This window comes from Arachis duranensis, chromosome 7, assembly GCF_000817695.3.
Source record: "Arachis duranensis cultivar V14167 chromosome 7, aradu.V14167.gnm2.J7QH, whole genome shotgun sequence".
NCBI lineage: Eukaryota > Viridiplantae > Streptophyta > Magnoliopsida > Fabales > Fabaceae > Arachis > Arachis duranensis.
Genome location: NC_029778.3, coordinates 78,009,770 through 78,030,754, shown reverse-complemented (window position 1 = coordinate 78,030,754; position 20,985 = coordinate 78,009,770). Strand labels below are relative to the sequence as shown.

At 32.9% G+C, this 20,985-nt stretch overlaps 3 protein-coding genes across 7 annotated transcripts in view; all 3 read left to right on the top strand.

Annotated features, from left to right (window-relative positions):
* Positions 1-4,268, top strand: part of LOC107459762 (receptor-like protein EIX2) — an 11,822-nt gene extending 7,554 nt beyond the window's left edge. For 3 of the 4 annotated variants that reach the window (XM_052251421.1, XM_052251422.1, XM_052251420.1), the window contains one exon: positions 3,857-4,268. Coding sequence is in view for 1 of the 4 variants with exons in the window: in XM_052251419.1 (XP_052107379.1) it covers positions 2,994-3,613 (620 nt within the window). In the remaining 3 variants the exon portion in view is untranslated. Of the gene's footprint in view, positions 1-2,993; positions 3,631-3,856 lie in introns of all 4 variants that reach the window. The other variant, XM_052251419.1, reaches the window with a different exon arrangement.
* Positions 4,269-13,432: 9,164 nt separating this feature from the next.
* LOC107459695 (plastidic ATP/ADP-transporter) lies at positions 13,433-16,692 on the top strand. The gene is made up of 5 exons (XM_016077918.3): positions 13,433-14,346; positions 14,697-14,951; positions 15,306-15,449; positions 15,539-15,886; positions 15,973-16,692. Exons 1-5 carry the CDS (start codon positions 13,570-13,572, stop codon positions 16,333-16,335), a joined length of 1,887 nt encoding a protein of 628 aa, XP_015933404.1. The 5' UTR covers positions 13,433-13,569; the 3' UTR covers positions 16,336-16,692.
* Positions 16,693-17,018: 326 nt separating this feature from the next.
* On the top strand, positions 17,019-20,680 carry LOC107459696 (root phototropism protein 3). Of its 2 annotated transcripts, XM_016077920.3 has the most exons (4): positions 17,019-17,262; positions 18,047-18,409; positions 18,493-18,921; positions 20,052-20,680. In XM_016077920.3, exons 1-4 carry the CDS (start codon positions 17,260-17,262, stop codon positions 20,595-20,597), a joined length of 1,341 nt encoding a protein of 446 aa, XP_015933406.1. In that variant the 5' UTR covers positions 17,019-17,259; the 3' UTR covers positions 20,598-20,680. The 2 variants fall into 2 exon arrangements, with proteins under 2 accessions (XP_015933406.1, XP_015933405.1); XM_016077919.3 differs by lacking the exon at positions 17,019-17,262 and having other exon boundaries at positions 17,988-18,409.
* Positions 20,681-20,985: the final 305 nt, after the last annotated feature.

The following is a 20,985-nucleotide window of genomic DNA, read 5'->3' as shown; positions in this document are numbered from 1 at the left end:
ACTCCTTTACCTCACAAATACTAGACCCGATATCTCTTATGCTGTGGGACGTTTGAGCCAATTTTTGGACTGTGCAACAACTTCTCACCTACAGGCTGCTTTTCGTGTACTCCGATATTTAAAAGGCCGACCTGCAACTGGTCTCTTCTTCTCCTCTACTTCTAATCTGCATCTCACTGGATTTGCCGATGCTGACTGGGCTACCTGTGCCGATACTCGTCGCTCTATTTCTGGTTATTGCTTCATGCTTGGGAACTCGCTCATTAGCTGGAAGAGTAAAAAGCAAACCACAGTTGCCAAGTCCTCTGCAGAAGCTGAATATAGGTCTCTTGCTGTTGCCACTTGTGAAGCTAGTTGGTTATCTTTCTTAATGGATTTCATTGGCTTGCCGCTTCAAAAGTCTATCACTCTATTCTGTGACAACCAGTCAGCCATTCACATTGCCAATAATCCCATTTTTCATGAAAGAACTAAACACATTGAAGTGGACTGCCACATTGTTCGTGAAAAGCATTTGTCTGGTCTCATTCATCTTATGCCAGTTCGTTCCAAGGATCAACTTGCTGATTTTCTTACCAAAGCTCTGCCACCGGGTCCTTTTCTTGCCAATGTTTCCAAGCTAGGATTGTTAGATTTACACAATTCTAGCTTGCGGGAGGGTGTTACCTAGATTATTTCTTTATCAATAATAGGTTTACCATTGTAATTATTTTTTAGTGAGAGTACATAAAAAAAAGTACATAGTATATAAGGTGTAATAACTCAACAAATATTTTCTAAGGGGAATTTTTCATTCTCTCCAATAATGAGAAGAACCTATCTCTCCCTCTCTTAATCCCTTCTGATTCATCAAACCATCAACATCACAGCTTGAACAGCTTAGGGCATGAGATTTTCTTCAATATTATTCATTTGGTCTTGCATGAATGACTTTTATAATAATCATAATCTTCATATATATACATAGCTTAACAAGGAAGCGAGATATGAGGCATAATTAAAAATCAGGTTTGCTTGGTTGAATTAATCAATGGATAGCAATAATATACTTTGGAAGAGGAAATATGTGTTTGCAATGATGTTGAGCACATTATGCATGATATGCAGTTGTTGCAACGAGAAAGATAAAGAAATCCTGTTGAAGTTCAAAGAAGGAGTCACTGATCCATCGGGAATGCTATCTTCATGGCAGCAGGAGCAAGATTGCTGCCAGTGGAAGGGAGGCTCCTGCCACAACATCACTGCCAGAGTCATACACCTCGCTCTCTCGTGTGATTATTATGATCTTGCAGAAGATGAAGAATATAACTCGCAGAAATGCCTTACAGGTGACATCAATCTCTCTCTGTTAGACATGGAATACTTGCAACATTTGGATTTGAGTTACAATGACTTTACAACTATCTCATCTGATTCCACTGTCAACTCTTCAACTCTCAATTACATTGATCTATCATACAACAAAAATCTTTTTATTAAGAGTCTTGAGTGGCTCTCTCGGATTTCCTCTTTGGAATACGTAGACCTCAGTACCATTAATCTTCACATGGAAACTAACTGGCTTCACTGGATGACGGTGCTCCCATCATTGGTGGAGCTGTACTTATACAGCTGTAAACTTGAAGACATAAATCCATCTCTTGAATATGCTAATTTTAGCACATCACTCCAGTATATTGATCTTCACAATAACTATTTTCACTCAGAGTTGCCGAGATGGATATTCAATCTTAGTTCTCATATCTTAGGGATTGAGCTTTCAAGTAATCATTTTATAGGCCAGCTACCAGATACGTTGCCAAAACTTCATTCTTTGACTAGCCTTCAATTGCATGATAATTACTTAAATGGCTCAATTCCACATTGGATAGGACAACTTCAGTATCTTACCACCCTTGACATTTCTGACAACTATTTTTCTGGATCACTTCCTACAAATTTGGGAAATTTGTTATCCCTAGACTCCTTGATGGCAGAGGGAAATCTCTTCACATGGGTTGTGTCGGAAAGAAATTTTGCAAAACTGAAAAATTTGAAATACTTGTTCTTGGAATCACCATACATCAACTTTGATTTTGATCCCCTCTGGATACCACCTTTCCAACTTGACAAGCTGTGGCTTGGCCGACTGCACCATACACTTCCTCAATGGTTATATACACAGACATCTCTCTATTTTCTCATCATTGAAAACTCAGAGTTATTGCTTGAAGCTGCTGACAATAACAACAACTTTTGGAGATTTACATCCACAATTCAGCATCTAGATTTTTACAACAACACAATAGAAGGGGACTTATCAGAAGTGTTGCTGAACTCCAGCATCATACACCTGCCATCAAATAATTTCAAAGGTGGTCTACCTCGACTTTCATCCAATGTTGTTTTCTTCCAACTATACAACAGTTCTCTATCAGGGTCCATGTCACATCTCTTGTGCCACAACAAGAAAAGCAACAATAAATTGCAGTACTTGGACATCTCTGATAATAATTTATCTGGAGGGCTAACAGACTGCTGGATGAATTGGAAGTCGCTGCGTCATGTTAATCTGGGAGGCAACCATCTTAGTGGCAACATACCCCCATCAATGGCATTATTGTCGAATCTCACATCACTGCATCTGCATGAAAATAATTTGTCTGGGGACATATCTTCTTCATCACTTCAGTATTGCCACTCCCTGTCCATTCTTAATGTCCGCGAGAATAGCTTCTCTGGATACATACCCAAGTGGATGCCGCAGAATATAAGGATTCTTCAATTAAGGTCCAACAAATTCATTGGTAATATTCCCTCACAGATATGTCAAATGCCTTTCCTCATTATTTTGGATATTGCATATAATGGAATCTCAGGACATATACCCAAATGCCTAAACAACATCACATCCTTTGTTGACATGCACTATTCAACCAGTTGGATTTTCTACAAATTCTTTGATGGAAGGGATTTCTTTATATACAATGACAACCTAATATTGCTTGTAAAAGGTCAACAATCGAATTATGATTCAAACCTGAAGCTGATGCGCATGGTTGATCTTTCAAGTAATGATCTGACAGGAACAATGTCTCCACAACTGTTCAGCCTCTCTCAGTTGCATTTCTTGAACCTATCCCATAACAGGCTAACAGGAACCATACCAAAAGAGATTGGTAACATGACACAACTGGAGTCTCTTGATTTATCCAAAAATGAACTCACGGGACAGATTCCGGAGAGTATATCCAGTTTGTCTTTCCTCGATAACTTGAACCTGTCATTCAATAACTTGAGCGGCCAAATCCCTTCAGGGACCCAACTTCAGAGCTTCAGTGAGCTTAGCTATATTGGGAATGTCGATCTTTGTGGACCTCCCCTTCCCAAAAACTGCTCAAATCATGGAGATGACACAAAGACTTTGGGTGAGAATGATGATGATGGTGATGAATCAGATTTTCTGAGCAGCCTCTATATGGGCTTAGGAGTTGGCTTTGCTGTAGGCTTTTGGGGAGTTTGTGGTGCCATTTTCTTCAGTCGCAAGTGCAGACATGCTTACTTCAGATTTCTGTATGACCTGAGAGACCGATTTTATGTCCTGCTGCTCACAAATCTCAACTCCTTTCACTGATATCCAATTCTCTGCAGGTAACCTCTTAATTATGGCATAACTAAATATATACTCTGTATTTTATTATTTTTGTTACCATCTAACATACATATTTAAAAGGTAAATGTTTTGAGTTTTATTTTCTGTTATATATGGACATGCACTCTTACGAACCAATTATATTTATTTCTTGGATCAAGTTGCACAAATGAGTTGAATGGGTAGAGATTAGAAACAAAGAAGTTTAATTTCTTATCTTTGCAGGTTCTTTTGAGAAAACATAATACATCAAGATCTCATCAGCTGCACTTACCAAAAAGATCCAGCAGACTTGTGCTATTTTAGCATGTATCAAGTGTATTGTCATTACAGTATCATTAGTTTATTAATGTATCCCAATGTCACTTTTATATCCTAAAGAGAAAGTAGCGTAGATATAGTTTCTTAAGTTTGGATGTGATGCATTAATAACTAGGATTTATTTCTAGTGTGCTTGTTCTACATAGATATGCCAAGTGACGATGTTTTCTTACAAATAGTTTGTGCTTTGCCATAAGCTACTACCATGTGTACTAGATAATAACTAATAAGGAAATAAAGGGTTAATATTATTTGAATGTATGTATAATAAATTATTAATTCAGTAAAAGTGCTGCAAACTACTCCTTAATAAATTTTCATGGTTCAATATTCATCTTTTCTCTTTTTCTTTTGGTTTTACACAACACAGAACTCACTCACACACATTACTATAAGTTTTATATTCCACTTCTTGAGTTTAAGTGTTTAACCTAGGATTCGAACTCTGCAGCTTTTTTAGCCGCCAACAAATTCTCAACTATGCCGTTAACTCAGGTTTGAACAAGAAGGGGAACAAAATAACTCTTGAGTATTGCAGATGCTTATGGGAGGTGGTGGATCCTTCTCAGCAGGGGGCCCTGGAAAAGGGATATGTACATTTTGCCTTTGTCTTCTAGTTTTGAACTTATTAAAATGAATGATGGAATTTTTATTGTTGAATTTTTGTTGTTAAATCTTGTTTCCATTGAAAAAAAAAAAAAAACTAAAAGGAGAAGAAAGCTTCCACAAACTATAGAATATTAAGTTAATTCCCACAAAAAAACATAAGCAAATGTCATGAGTTATGCAAAATATATTGACTGTTAATAACCAATAGCATAAACAACTTACATAAATTCCATGTATTGAAGTTTATTAATGATATGTTTCAGAAATAGAAAGAAGTAATAGAAAGACAAAAACAATAGATTTATAATCTTTAAAAACTAATTTGATTGATAAAATTTTTTAAAAGCAAATTTGAAGAACAATCCTTCTTTTAGGGACCAATTTAATTATTAATCCCATACTTTATAAAAATGGGATGTATACTTTATCTTAAACAAACAGCATAACCAACTTTTTCATTGTTGAATCGTTACTTATAATATTTTAAATTTGTAACTGTTAATATCATTAAAAGTGACTTTATAATCTTAGTCACTAATATCTCTAGCATCTCATCTTGATCGCTGTTAGATAAAAAGAAAAATATAGTGCGCAGCAATTTTACAGAGCTTAATTCCGGCTAAAATGGCTTTCAGCCGGATACAAGAAAACTCAAATGCGAGGAATATTTCATCCGATGTTGCCAGATATTCATCTAGTGAGGAGATGGCTGTTTATGTTGAAGCTGTTCATCTTGTAATGCTTGTTGAATCCCGCTCAACAATCCCTCGGCCGTGTCCACGGTCACTTTAAAAATGGCAGCGGCAGTGCTTTTTTCATTCATATAATCACCTTCTTCCGTGTGTAGTTGATGCAGAGGAACGAAAAATTTGGACAGATATTTAGATCTTGAGACAAGATCTAAGTCAGTGAACTTCTTGAGGAGAGAGAGGGTTTTATGAGATTGTCGGAGGGAAGTGCAGAAGTACGGTGTGAACTTATCTATAATGAATGTCCTTGCTTTGTCCTTCCACTCCTCAAGTTCCAAATTAAGCTTTCGTCTCTTCTGGCGCATTTGGGACGGTTCCTCTGGTCGTTCATGAATCTTCTTTTTCCCTTTTCTTCCTCTTTCTCTTTCTTCCTCATCATCTTCTCCTATTCCTTCAGCATAAAGAGTGTAGTTTTTGTCCACCACTAGGAGTTCGTCGTTAGGTTGAGATTTCTTTCGAGATCTTCCGGATTGACTGCCACGTATTTAGTTGTTGTTAGGGACGAAGTGGTAGTTGAATATCACTTTTCTTTCTCTCTTTTTCTTCTTTTCTTTTATTGTGGGTATTATTTAAGTTTGGTTTGGTAAAGTTTTTACTTTTAAAATATAATTTTTAAAAAGCGGCAACACTTGCATTTGGTAAAATCACGTTAAAAATAGCTTTTAATAAGTACAAGCATTATAATTGTGTTTGATAAAATAACTTTTAAAAATTAAAAAAATTATAATAACATATTTATACTATAATTGTGTTTGATAAAACAACTTTTAAAAATTAAAAAAATTATAATAACATATTTATAACGAAGAATAATTTTTTTTTCAAATTTTAGAGACCAATAATTTAAATATTTATTTGATTTACTCTCTATATCAATATAACTAGAGTTATCATTAGTCAATAATAAAACTTGTATATAATCCAATGTTAGTACTGATACGTCTATTACTCATTTATATATATTGACTCACTCTTATAAATAACAGAAAATGGGACACATATTTCAAGTAAAATTATATATCTATATTTACATATGTATATATATGTTATTATAATTTTGACTAATGTTCATGAAGTTGGTATAGAAAGTTTTTATGATTGGTTTCCATAAATCAGGTCTCTTTTCTTTATGTTTTAAAGAACAGAGAAAGACAAACATCTACTAAAAAATACAAAAATAACGCACAAAAAATAATATAAATAGATAGAAATTCATACCTAATACATGATAAAGATGTATTTATGTTGAAATTGTGAAAATTAGGTTGAAAATAAAAAATATATGAAAATTGTGTTAGAATTTGTGAAGGTTAGGTTGAGAAATTAGAAATATATGAGTATTTCAATAGTAATATAATGGCGAAAAATATGTGTGGGAAAATAAATGAAATCTGGTGTTAATAATTAATAATGGTAATTTTGAATATTTATTATATTAGTTTTTTTTTTAATTTTGATAAGCACAAGCAAACTTTAAAAAGCTTTCTCTTAGGTGCTTTCAAAAGTACCCCTAACTTTTAAAAACTGCAAGCACAAACACTTGATCTTTTTTTTGTGACTAGAAATAATATAAAGAAAAAAAACCTAAAAAAAAGAGTAGGACTCCTTTCTAATAATAATTTATATAAACTCTTCATCTTACTTTAAAAAGTTAATTATTAAACTGTCTTAATATTTTTTCTTTCAAATGTCAGTTTAATTTTACAGTGATTCATTGACCTTTTCTAACAACTTTGGAGTGAAAGTAGACTTCTTAATTTTTTTTTATACTTATTAATAATTAGACTTATTTGATAAAATTAAATATTTTATATAGTAAAGATAATATTAGATTTCAACATGCTTCTTGTAATAGTTTTTACATTGCTTTATTATTACAATCTTCCATCTGTAACAGAAATATTAAATATTTAAACTGAAACTCAAATTATAGAAAAAAACTAATGATTGTAAAGGAAATGTCTTAATTAGATAAAAAAAAAAAAAGTATATTGTAGACTTGCTCCTCTATATTCTTCTAAAGCAAAAATGTTCTACTCCTTAAAAAGAGAAGTAATTCTTCAAGTCCAATTCCAAAATCATCAATTCAAAATATAAATTGAAAGTTCATCACAAATAATAAGTAACTTATGCTGCTGATTGAAAAATTACATATACTTGTATGAATTTAGGCTTCTTCTCATATTAATTGAATTGTACAATAGTAGCTAGTTAACATATTACTGATTTCTTAGTAAAGGAACAAAAAATAATCATCAAAAATTCAAAATCTTTAAATATTGGATATTAAAAAAAAAAGAAACTGAACTCCATGAGCGAAAAAAAAAACTAATTCACATATATAATGAATAACTTAAATACATAGATAACACATAAAAATCATGCTTATTTCTTGAAGAACAAAAGAGAGTATATATTTTAAAAAATAGAAATGTCGCCAACATAAGCAGTGAAGGTCAGCTGTCCAAACAAAAAAAGAAATCAACATTGCAGAAGCAAGTTAGCACTTCTTGAAAGTTACAAAGTTTTGGTTCTCCAAAAGTTATACAAAAACATAAACTCATTGCAAAATTATAAATTATTCAAGAACTCAAGGAGATTCATGGTGTGTGGGGTGCAAGAGGACACAAAAATTTATGTGGTTTGCAATTTTGCATAGATTGAATTTTGTTTTGTAATAATAAAAGTCACCGTTCTCAGCACAAAGAGCATAGATCTTTTTTCCAAAGCAAGCTTATTATCTTCATGCTGCTCTGGTAATAAGAAAAAAAATTGATTAATATCTACTTAAATGAAAAAGAAATAAAAATATTGAAAATCTAATATTTTTTTTGGAACTGACTATTACAACTAATTAATGGATTATAGCATGAAGATATCTAAAATTTATTTAGTAAAAAATCCAAAAGAAAGAATGTCCGTGAAAATTTAACATAAATATTATACAAATTGTATGTACACATAGTATAATTATATCTTTATTAATTTCTATTTTAAAAATTAAAGTTTCATATAGTTATATATTATCAATTATTTCGATAAGTACAAACAAATTATATTTTTGTTAAATAAAATTAAAATATAAATATTAAAATTAAATGACAGGAAATAAAAAGTTAATATTGTTTGAATGTATGTATAATAAAATATCAACTCAGTAAAAGTGTTGCAATTTGCAAAACACTCCTTAATAAATTCTCATGGTTCAATACTCAGTAGAATTTAGATCATCTAAATTTTGAATTTCACTCAAAAAAGTAAAGTGTGATCTCTTACTATTTATTTTATAAGTGGAGTCAAGAGAAAATATAAAAAAAAAGAACATTCAAAAATAAGAGATCACAATTTATTCTCTAAAATAAAAATTTAAAAATCAGAATTCATAGTATCCAAATTTTTTTAGGTATTTTGGTCAGCTCTTGTGCTCCCTTTTTGTTTTTGTGAAATGGATTTCGGTTGAGGGAGATAATGGGCTTACATCGGAATTGAACAGATGCCCAAATAGTTGATCCTTTTAGATAGAGTAGCTGGGCTCACTTCCGACCAAAAACGAGAGAAAAATAAAGAGTACCCCTTGTATATCTCTTCATAATTTGCCACTTTGCCTTTGTCAATATATAATATTATCCTAACTATATGGCACCCTACGGCACTGTTTGATTAAATAAATTAATAGTAATATTGTTATCATAATCTGAGGAAATCTTTTGGGTTTAGGACCCATGGGTGCTTGCTTTCTTTCAATTCCAAATAATTAGTATAGTATTGTATTTTAGCAGATATGCATATATATTACTGGAAGAACCGCATGGTTGACGGTCTCAAACGTGCTTAAATGGATCCTTTTGTCTCCCTCATGTTATTCACTACTAATAAACTAAATTAGTTGATGACAAGTAATAAAGGTTGGAGAAATACTATATAACAGGTAAAGTATATATTTTTGTCTTTGAAGTTTAATAAAAATTTAAAAAATGTTTTTAAGTTTTATTTTATTTCAATTTTATTTTAGAAATTTTTAATTTCTATCAAATATACTCGTTAATTTTAAAAATATTTAAGATTAATTCAACAATAATTTTATAAAAATAATCCCTCAACACAAACAAATCAAATATAATTTTTATACATTATTGTTATATTGGTCTTAATTTTTTTGAAAATTTAGCCGTTGAGAGTATATTTGATACAAATAAAAAAATTTTGAGACAAAATTGAAACAAAATAAAACTTAGCGATATTTTTAAAACTTTTAACAAATTTCAGGAACAAAAAGTATACTTTACTCTACTATAATTCTATAATAATATACCTATAATAGTTATGTAATATGCACCTAAACTTACCAACGAGTTATAATTCAAAAAACATAATTTTCTCATACATTCTTAAAAGTTGCGAGTTCAAATCTCACTCCTTTGAAAAAAAAAATTGCACCTAAACCTCCAGCATTAATACTCGAAATTTTGTTTGTTATCCATTGTTCTTTATTGGCTGTAAACTTCTTATTCTGTCATCATTATAGAATTTGTACTAATTTAGTGCTAACAAAAATTACAATTTAAAGACTACTAATATAACAAGGATTTTGTTAACTAGTATTTTTAGTTTATTGTATCGCACATTGAAAGGAGTTGCTAGCTTAGAAATTTGACGACGGCTCCACCGGTGAGTCAACTAAAAATTTTGACTGGACACGTTTGAAGAAGGGAATTAAAAATGGAAGAATTGAAGCAACAAAGTTTGAAGCAATCACGGCTTTGTAGTCATTTCCCTCACGTTCCGTGAAAGGCATGCATGAGACACAAAATTACATGTTTATGGTAGGTCCCTATATAAATACTTACAAGACTAAATATCACTTCATCACTAATGTTCAAAAATATTCCACCATAAAATGTTCAGGTTCCTATTATACTTGCCTTGATGAAATATTAATTCTCCTAAGAAACGACAATAACGGTTTTTTACCTAATTGAGTATACTCAATTAACACAAATGCACATTGGAGTTACTTATTGACTTTAAACATCACAAATACACATTTGACTTCCCGGAGTTTCAAAAAAAAAGTATTTAATATATACTTTTTGAGAATTATTAATATTTTTTTAATTATAATCAACTTGGATTGGTCGAGTGGTCAGCTCACTCGTCCGCTTAAGCAAGTGTCGGAGGTTCGAAACCTGCTTTATGCATGTAGCAACCCATTTGTCAATGACAGATTCTTAAATTGAGTTCTGATTCGCGACGGACTAGTTCTTAACCTGAGTTAGGCATACCGTAGACAACAAAAAAAATTATTTGTTTTTAATTATAATATTTTATGCATTTTACTTTTTTGTTGTTGGTCTTCATTTTTTGAACATAAAAATATATTCAGTTTTTTGTATAAACAAAGATTACTAACAAGTATCTGAACCCTACAACCTAAAATGCTAAACAATAATTTCTCCCAAGAGAGTTTTTCAAAATTTGAAACCCTTTGCTTCTCAAGCCCCAAATTCATAAGCAAAGTTAATTCAGAATCAATTCACATTTTTTTAACAAACCCCCCATTAGGGTTTTCATTTTTTTCTTTATTTAGTATCATAAAAATTATTATAACACATTTTAGAAAATAATCATACTTTTAACTTGAAAAATAATTAAACGGAAGTTGTTGATAAAATAATAGTCAACTACTTAATAGATGTATGATTCACACAGTTTTTAAGTTCCATCAAATAAGGCGCACGTGTTTAATTTTGAGCATGATTTGACCTTGAATTAGATGACTAAGGCAGGGGATGTTAAGGAAAAAAAAAATCATTTTTTATACAAAGGAATTTTACCTTCAAAATATATTAGCTTTTAACACACATAATAAATAATTAAATATGTAGTATAATTTTACTAATACAGATATTCTAATCTTACTTTATTACTACTATCAAATATTGTGTAGAAACTAGAAAGTCAAAATAACAATTGATGATAAAGTATCTAAAACAATAATAAAATTGGAGAATCAATGAACGATGGATAGAAATTGAGGCAAATGAATGAGGTTGGTAGAGGTGCAATTTGCAATTTCACTTTTAGTTGGGTGAGTCCGTGATTTTATGTGAGCCGTTGGTTCAAGGAACGAGTTCACATTCCAAGGTTTTTGAACCGCAAATGTTACTTTCAAGTTTCAAGGTCAATCCCATCCTCCAACAGAACAAAAGCCTTATAATATAATATCTTATTGTTGCTGGAAACCAAAATTGTTTCCCAAAGGTTTTATATATATATATATATAATCATACTCTGGCCGGCCTTAGCTTCGCAGGTCGAGTTGGAACTTGTTATCTGTATTTTGGAATTCTGATCCATTCTATAAAAAATAATAAATTTAAATCGGTTCAAAATTTGATTTACTATATTTTCGATTAAACTAATTTATGTGGTCCAATTTAAAAAAAAAATAATACTTACTATAAAATATTTTTTAAAAAATATTTTAAACACTTTTATCTAAATGACTTTTTTTTCAAAAAAATGTAGAAATAATGTTGCTTATCATGGGAATTGAATCATTCATAGGCATATAATAATAAGAAGAATATACCATATTTATTATTATTACTATGCAGTAGAGTTCATAAATATTAAGATATTTTGGTAAATTAGGTTGTCCACTTGTACAGAAATATCGTAGCAAAGCAACGTCCTTTATAAACTTTTTATTTTCTTCTTTTAATTGACCATTTCCTACGCTTTTTCATGCACGTCATTTTCCAGTTCACTCGCATTCATAGCTGGTGGGATTCACTTGTGAGTTGTGACCGTATAATCTGTATCTTGGATTCTTGGTAAATTTGTTGAATATCAATTATCAAAATCAACTAGTCTTATATGTTTAATATATTCTTATTAAAATTTAATTTTATTATACTATTCAAATATTAAGTAAAATAGTCTACTATGATGGCTATTATAGTATTTTTGTTTAAGACCTAAGTTCGATTCCTTTACAAACCATGTGGATTATATCACATGTTTCAACCTTACTTTTAAAAATTTGTTTAATTCGATCAGTGTCCCAAAATATTGTATATATAATATACTTTGACTTGTAATAAATTATTTTTATGGTATAAATTATAAATTTATCTTGTTTATGAATTAATCTTTCTCAACCATTACCACTTTAGAAATATCAAGTGATTAATTTTTTTAAAATATGAAAACTTGAAAATATTTAATTTGTTCCATTTATTTATTTATTTTTAAATTTTTAATATAAATTAATCAAATTAAAACCACTCAAATCTTTAGAAGTTATATCAGTTTGTATGAACTTGAAAAATTGATCTAATTCAAATTGTAATGAGCATTAAAATAATTGTATAATATAATAATAAAATAAAATATTAAATTAATCTTCTATATTTAAATTTAATTATGTATTAGTCTCTAAAATTTAAAGTGTCTTATTTAAATCTAAAAAATTTCATTTAATTTTAATATATAGTCTTAGTGTCCTACTGTGAATTTAAAATTAAACAATTAAGAAATTACGTAACAATAGTGTAAGAATAAAGTCAATAATTTAAAGAATATGTATAAATTCGAGAGATATATAATTAGCGAATGCATCTCTGCGAGCCTAATCTTGGTTCAAGCACATGAGAAATATCGTCGAAAACTCGTTTTTAACGAAAAATTCAATCGCAGCAACAAAGACAAGACTATCATCACCTGCACCGCCGAAACTCTCTTTAGCAACTAAGAGATTGGTTATGAGTTTTTCAGATTTAAAAACTGAATTTCGTTAATTTTTTAACTTTGATTTTACAATAAAATTACATGTCTACATTAACGCTAAATGAAATTTTTTAAATACAAATAAAATATTTTAAATCTTAAAAATATAAATAAAATTAAGTCCAAAGGTAATAAATCAATTTAGTATTTTACCATATAATAATAATAATATTAAATTAAGATTGAATTGATATTTTTTTCCGCATGTAAATATTCTATATATTTTATTAATTTAATTTAATTTATTGACTGAACCCTCAGAGGCAGAGCTTAAGGGTTTGGTAGATTCTTATGAGCGTATAATATATAAAAGGGAAGATATTTGTTTCTGTGCCTTCTTCTCTTGTGTTATTGAGAACATAATCTTCTTCTCCAATCTCCTCTTCTCTTCTCCAGAGCCACCTTATCTCTGCGCTTACGTTCTTATCTTTGTCTCTCTAGAGAGAGAGAAGAGAGAGAGAGAGAGACATGGAGGCTGTTCTTCAGACCAGAGGGCTTCTCTCCCTTCCTACAAACCCCAGGAACAGGCTCCTACAAACACCCCAGAACTTAAAGCATCGATTTTTCACTCCGAAGCCCAAAATCGTTGGTGGGTTTTCTCCCCTCACAGCTACACCAATCCCAAAACAACTCAATGGATTTGCCTTAAAAGCCAACACCTTTGGCCAAAAGGGCAAGAATTTGTTCGTATGCAGGGCGGAAGCTGCAGCTTCAGCTGATGGGCAGCCACTGTTTGCTGAAAGTACTGAATCAGAGAACAAGCCAAAGATTTTGGGTGTTGAAGTTGCCACCTTGAAGAAGATTATACCATTGGGGATGATGTTCTTTTGCATCCTTTTCAATTACACAATCCTCAGGGACACGAAGGATGTTCTTGTTGTCACTGCTAGAGGTAGCAGTGCAGAGATTATACCCTTTCTGAAGACATGGGTGAACCTTCCCATGGCCGTTGGATTCATGTTGCTGTATACTAAGTTGGCTAATGTTTTGTCAAAACAAGCTCTCTTTTATTCTGTTATTCTTCCATTTATTGCATTCTTTGGTGCCTTTGGTTTTGTCCTGTACCCTCTCAGCAACTACATCCACCCTGAGGCATTTGCGGACAAGCTTCTCAACATCCTTGGACCAAGGTTTCTTGGCCCCCTTGCAATTATGAGAATATGGAGTTTCTGTTTGTTCTATGTCATGGCTGAATTGTGGGGGAGTGTGGTCATTTCCGTGCTCTTTTGGGGTTTTGCCAATCAGGTATAGATATAATTCCATTGCTTGAATTCTTACCTGTTTTTGTTAGATGTTAATTGGTCTTTAGCTTGATTCTGTATCCTGTTACAGTGTGCTTGTTGGTACTTAATATCGTTATCATGCAATAATGTTTTGTGATTCTGGTATTGCATATTTTAGTTAGGTTTGGTTGTTGGATTGATTGTCTTATTTTAATTTTTTTTTTCATCTTCATGTTTGGCATATGTACGCTGGTTTTGATTCATTTTCATCTAATAATGATTGATAGGTGGTTGTTTCATATGCATAAAACTCTTTTCTGGTTAGAATGCTATGTGCTAATGAGAAGCTTTTGCTTTTCTTCTCCCCTGCAGATAACTACAGTTGACGAAGCGAAACGATTCTATCCACTATTTGGGCTAGGGGCCAATGTAGCCCTCGTGTTCTCTGGCCGGACAGTGAAATACTTCTCTAATCTGAGGCAAAATTTAGGTCCTGGAGTTGATGGTTGGGCCATCTCTCTAAAAGCAATGATGAGCATAGTTGTTGGTATGGGATTTGCTATCTGCTTCTTGTATTGGTGGGTGAATAACTATGTTCCTCTTCCTGAACGGAGCAAGAAGAAGAAGGTAATTCGTTGAAAGGCCACAATACCTAACAATCTTGTGTTATCCCTTTGGCTATGTCTGGTATCTGTTTCAGTTTCAGGATGGAAATACAGAAGATAAAATGTCTCTGTTTAAAAGCAAAATTTGCCCAATTTTACCTCCACCCAAAAACTATGGACAATGAACAGAGACAAAGTCCCAATTTTTTTTTATTAAGTCTGTGTCTTCATTGCCTCGTTTTGTATTTTCTGTCTAGATATAGTATTAAACATAACTTTTTGTTCTTTTATCTTATATATGTCTGAATATAAGAAATTCTGAATCTTTTGTTCGTATAACATGATATTAAACCTTGTTATGCATTTTATTTTCCAGGAAAAGCCAAAAATGGGAACAATGGAGAGCATAAAATTCTTGGTGTCTTCAAAATACATAAGAGATCTTGCCACTTTGGTGGTTGCATACGGAATTAGCATTAACCTTGTTGAGGTTACATGGAAATCAAAGCTCAAAGCTCAGGTAATGTAAATTTGTCTTGCTTTTGGTTTTATTACTGGCCATTTTACTCTGCTATTTCTCTCTCACACTCAACTATGCAAATTGTGCAGTTTCCTAGCCCGAACGAGTACTCATCATTTATGGGTGACTTCTCAACCGCAACTGGAATTGCCACATTCACAATGATGCTTGTGAGCCAATTTATATTTGACAGGTACGGATGGGGAGTTGCCGCCAAGATCACCCCTACTGTCCTGCTTTTGACAGGAGTTGCTTTCTTCTCTCTTATTTTATTCGGAGGCCCGGTTGCACCTGTTATTGCGAAGTTTGGAATGACTCCACTGCTAGCTGCTGTATACGTCGGTGCATTGCAAAACATATTCAGCAAGAGTGCTAAGTACAGTTTATTCGATCCATGCAAAGAAATGGCCTACATTCCATTGGATGAGGATACCAAGGTTTGGACTTCTACACTCAGATATGTTTTCATTTTGTAAAGTATCTGCCCGCATTTGATTAACCATTGTTGAATTTCTTGCTGCAGGTCAAAGGAAAGGCAGCCATTGATGTTGTATGCAACCCCTTGGGGAAGTCCGGAGGCGCTCTAATTCAGCAGTTTATGATATTGAGTTTTGGCTCGCTGGCGAATTCAACCCCATACCTTGGAGGAGTGCTTCTGGTGATTGTTCTTGCATGGTTAGCAGCAGCCAAATCCTTGGACACCCAATTCACTGCCCTGCGCCGAGAAGAAGAGCTCGAGAAAGAGATGGAAAGAGCAGCTGCGGTTAAGATACCAGTGGTGGCCGACAATGAGGGTGGGAATGGCTCTCTTCCAAGCATTTCGCCATTGAATCCGGTTGGCGGTGGTGACACCTCAAGCAATCCTTCAACCCCTCGCAGCCTTTAAACCAATGCAGTGCTTCTTTCTGTTGAATTGCAAGCAGAAAGAATAAGAAGTAGAACCCTTGAGAAAGTGTTAAGGGGAAAACTACTTGTTGTAGGCTATTTAATTGCCTATACAATAAGTTAGCTTGTCACTTTTATTCAAGTCCCATTAAATTTTTTGGTTCCCATAGGCAAGTGGGGTTGTTCTCTTTTATGATTTTAGTTTTACCAAGCCTTTCTACTTTATAGAATCCGACTTTATTTTTGTGTTAAAAAGAAAAAAATGAAAGAATGAATTTGTTTGCAAGTCTAGCATCTAGCTGTTGGATTTTTCTTCTTTTGTTTTTTATACAATAATTTTTGTCAATTTTGGATGGAATTTCATCTTACAGTTATGGATCCAATGTTGGGCTGTATGTTCAGTTTTTGTCTCTTAGTCTATGAAGAACATAAAGCCCATAAAGTTATAAAGTGTGTCCACTTTGTAACATGACAGGCCCAGACAGAGGCTTTTCTTCTTCAGGAATCAGGACCACACTATTAACATAAAATGCTAATTGTAACAATTCACTCACATTTCCAACTTGGTGGTTTATCTTAACATAGAATTAATATATAATTCCCAATTGACAACATGTTCCATTCAAATTCTTGTCTTTAGGCAAATATCCTGACAGTTTTATTCTAAAATATTTGCAAGGTATGTATCAGTGTGTAATCAGAAATTGAGTGGGGTCCATGGCAAATTGGCAATGGCAGTGAGAGGGTAGAGTTGTCTTGATTGAAAAGAACAAATAGTGAAGGTTCACGAGCCTCGTTGGGATGCAAAACAAAACAGTAACATGCACCTTTTTGATTGGGAAATGGGACCCTCTCAGATTTCTGTTCCTTTCTTTTAGCTTCCATCATTCAGTGCTCTCACTCTTTTCCTCTACAATATGGTTATATGGTATGTAAATAAATATATTATACACACAACAAAATTTGTGTCTCTTTCAAGTCCTTTTCAACTTAGAGGCTGCATTATTATTATTACTTTTGTTCTTCTCTCTTCCATGCAGCATATATATATATACAACTATATAAGCAATTTGGTGTGTGTGTCTGTCATAAGGATAGAATAAAATATGATACCGGTGGTCCTAATTCTCCTTCCTCCAACAGCTCTTTCTCAATTATGTAGATCAATGCCAATTGCCAAAGCAAGGATTTCATATTTTTATATATAATAATGCAATCAGATTCTACTTCTAATTTTGACAAACCGTACACTTACTCATCTCACTGTTTTGCACGCTGACTTTCTATTTGCACTTAACTTTAACATAACAACACTTCTTTAAGGGAGATTAAATTATGGTGGAAACTCTGTCACTTTTACGTAAAGTTGATACCTGAGAGCCGTTAGATGATTTGACTGATTTTACTAAATTTTCATCTAGCGACTCTCAAATATCAACTTCACGTGAAATCGACTACACCTGAGTTTTCATCTTAAATTATACATCATTATTTTTGTGTGTCTGTCACACTCCTTAACTATTCTATCTCCATTACTAATCAAATAATGGTTCTACACTAAACAACAAACCTTGATTTTGTTTATTACTACCAAAGAGAGCTATACTAAAAGAGTATATTTTAATAACTTTAATGCATGGTTAATTTGTCCACATCATTTGTTTCAACCTTGCTCATATCACTTTCATTTCATGGACTATAATAACTATAAGGTTTCTTCAACCACTGAGACAAAAACCAGAGCCAACAAGTTCCTTAACACTGCAGTAATGATGAACAATGACAACCATTCCTGCCACCAACATCATGAAGAAGAAGAAGAAGAAGAAACGCATTGCTGGTTTGATGATGCATGCATTCTGGACATGGACTACTTCGTGAAGACCCTCTCAGGAATCAAGCAAAAGGGTGTTCGTTCTGATTTGATAGGATCAATCATAACTCATTATGCTTCCAAATGGCTCCCTGACCTTTCTTCTTCAACTGACATCTTTTCTGATAACAAGGATCGTCTTACATCACCAGAGAGTGTCACAGCTTCATGGCTAAAGAAGAGGTTCTTTGTTGAAACCTTGGTTAGTCTCTAATACCATATACATCAAATACTACTGTATTGTATTGTATTCAATACTTATTCATATTTGTACATGCAACACAGGTTGGTGTTCTTCCACCAGAGAAAGATTCCATCCCATGCAACTTCCTCCTTAGGCTCCTAAGAACAGCTAACATGGTTGGGGTTGAGGGAAGTTACAGATTAGAGCTTGAGAAGCGGATTTCATGGCAGCTAGACCAGGCTTCATTGAAGGAGCTTATGATACCTTCGTTTAGCCACACTTGTGGGACACTGCTTGATGTTGAGATTGTGATAAGGTTGGTGAAGAGGTTTGTGTGCTTGGACCATGAAGGTGTTAAGAGTGGTGCTGCTTTGATTAAGGTGGCTAAGCTGATTGATTCCTACCTTGCTGAGGTTGCTTTAGATGCTAATCTCACCTTGTCTGAGTTTGTTTCACTCGCTGGAGCTCTTCCAACTCATGCAAGAGCCACTGATGATGGCTTGTACAGAGCCATTGATACTTATCTCAAAGTAACTTCTTAATCTCTCACTTTTTATTAATTAGGCACAAATTAATGTCTTGTTATCAGTGGCTGAATTCGTGGGACACAAATTAATTGGTTGATACTTAGACAGAAGAGATAAAGAAAATAAAGAAAACTTGTTCATATATTTGAGTGGTCAGAAATTTTGTTTGTCTTAATCTCTTTTTTCAAACAGATTTATCTCTCAACTGTACCAAAATGCAGTGTTATGCATTGTTCTTGTTTTGTTCCGGGATTTGTATGCTCATTATGGAATCTGGATGAATGTCATAGCCAGGAAAATGTTTCATGTGTTGTTAGTTACTAGCAAGATGAGGTGTTTTTCAGAGAAGAATTAGAAGAGTAAACTAAAAACCAATGTATGAGTTGGCAACATCATAGTGCAGGCCAGGGGAGTAAAATTTTTTTGGTAGGGCTAGAAATCTAAGATGTGTGTAAAGAGATCAGATGTGAGTGAAGGTGTGTGTGTGACAAACATTATTCTTAGTGAGTGACTTATGTGGGGCTATAGTTATACATGGTTTAATCAACGTTTATCTCCATTTGTCTTTTCTGTTGTCCAGATAGTACTAAATAGTAATGCATGGAAATAGGTGGATTATTAGAATCTTGTCTTATTCCCCCTTCTTTTTTCTGTGCTATATGAAACTTGTATATATATTTATAATAGTGTTACTCCATTCATTAGTCTCTTCTTCTATGTTATTTGAATAAAACAATCCTTTCCACTTTATTATCAGTACCTACCTGCACTTTTGCTTAAATTGTACTGCATGATACTTACATAATTACAGGTATTGCTCAAAATTATGTTATTACATGGGAGGTTGACTTTTATTGACTTGTAGTAGTTAGTTGTACATGGTGATATATATGTGACAAACATTACCAAATTAGATAAAATCCAAAGACTTTCATAGGTGAAAAGTCAGGAGAATAAAAAAGGAAAAAAGGATAGAAAAGTGAAGAAAATATGAACTGTTTTTTAAAGTACATTATATGTAATAATATGGACATTGTGGTTTTTTCTTGCTTTGATCTCTCTCTTTTTTTTTGCTGCTTGTGTCATGTTGATGTTCCAATGTTGAAATAATGAACTTGTGTTGTGTGTTATAGGCACATCCAAGTGTGTCAAAGCAAGAAAGGAAGGGTCTGTGTAGGCTTATTGATAGCAGAAAACTCACACCAGAGGCCTCACTTCATGCAGCTCAAAATGAACGGTTACCTGTGAGAGCTGTTATTCAAGTTCTCTTCTCTGAACAAACTAAGCTAAACCGCCATTTGGACTGGAGTAGTGGCTCCTTCAGTGGCCTCAGGAGCCCCTGCAATGGCAGCTTAGACACGCCTTTACGGTGCCTGTCAAAGCGCGAAATGAGTGCTCAGCAGATGGAGATAAGGAAGCTGAAAGAAGAGGTTTATAGGCTGCAAAACCAGTGCAATGCAATGCAAGTGCAGCTGGAGAGAATGGTGGAGAAGAAGAAAGGTTTGTTCTTCAAGTTGAAGAAGTTTGGTATTGGTAATAGAAGCAGCAGCATTGTGGGAGAGGTAGAGAAGATTATGGAACAAGAGAGTGGCAGGTTTGGAAGGGAAACGCCAATGGACTTAAAAAGTGGTGTGTTAGGTGTTATGACTCCTCACAAGTGGAGGAAATCTACCTCCTGAAAATGTTAATAATGAATCTGATAAACATACATTTGTGTTTGTTATATATTAATTAATCTGATTAACTAGTATAGTTTAATGTCCATGTTCTTTTTTTTTACTTAGGCATCAGAAATAAATAATATAATATCGACTCTGAAGTATATTCAATAAAGATAAAAGATGTGAGCATATCAAAGTTCTCTAGATATATATCCAGGTTACACATAAATTTCGAGAATCATATGTTTTCAACCAGCTCCATCAAGATTATTATATGTGCTAAGTTAGATTTGATAAACAATGTATACAAGAACAATCAAGGTCATTTCTCTCTGTCTGATAAAGAGAAAGGTGAATCAAGTAATCAAGTTACTATAGCAGATGTGTGTTTCAACTTTCTATCAGG

What these genes read in the sequence shown, in the direction of transcription:
- LOC107459695 (XM_016077918.3), top strand. Translation starts at nt 13,570, where the DNA reads ATGGAGGCTGTTCTTCAGACCAGAGGGCTTCTCTCCCTTCCTACAAAC. An exon ending in TTTGGGGTTTTGCCAATCAG is followed by an intron (nt 14,347 to 14,696) that starts GTATAGATATAA and finishes TCTCCCCTGCAG; the next exon opens with ATAACTACAGTTGACGAAGC. An exon ending in AATCAAAGCTCAAAGCTCAG is followed by an intron (nt 15,450 to 15,538) that starts GTAATGTAAATT and finishes CAAATTGTGCAG; the next exon opens with TTTCCTAGCCCGAACGAGTA.
- LOC107459696 (XM_016077919.3), top strand. Translation starts at nt 18,026, where the DNA reads ATGGACTATAATAACTATAAGGTTTCTTCAACCACTGAGACAAAAACC. An exon ending in GGTTCTTTGTTGAAACCTTG is followed by an intron (nt 18,410 to 18,492) that starts GTTAGTCTCTAA and finishes CATGCAACACAG; the next exon opens with GTTGGTGTTCTTCCACCAGA. An exon ending in CCATTGATACTTATCTCAAA is followed by an intron (nt 18,922 to 20,051) that starts GTAACTTCTTAA and finishes TGTGTGTTATAG; the next exon opens with GCACATCCAAGTGTGTCAAA.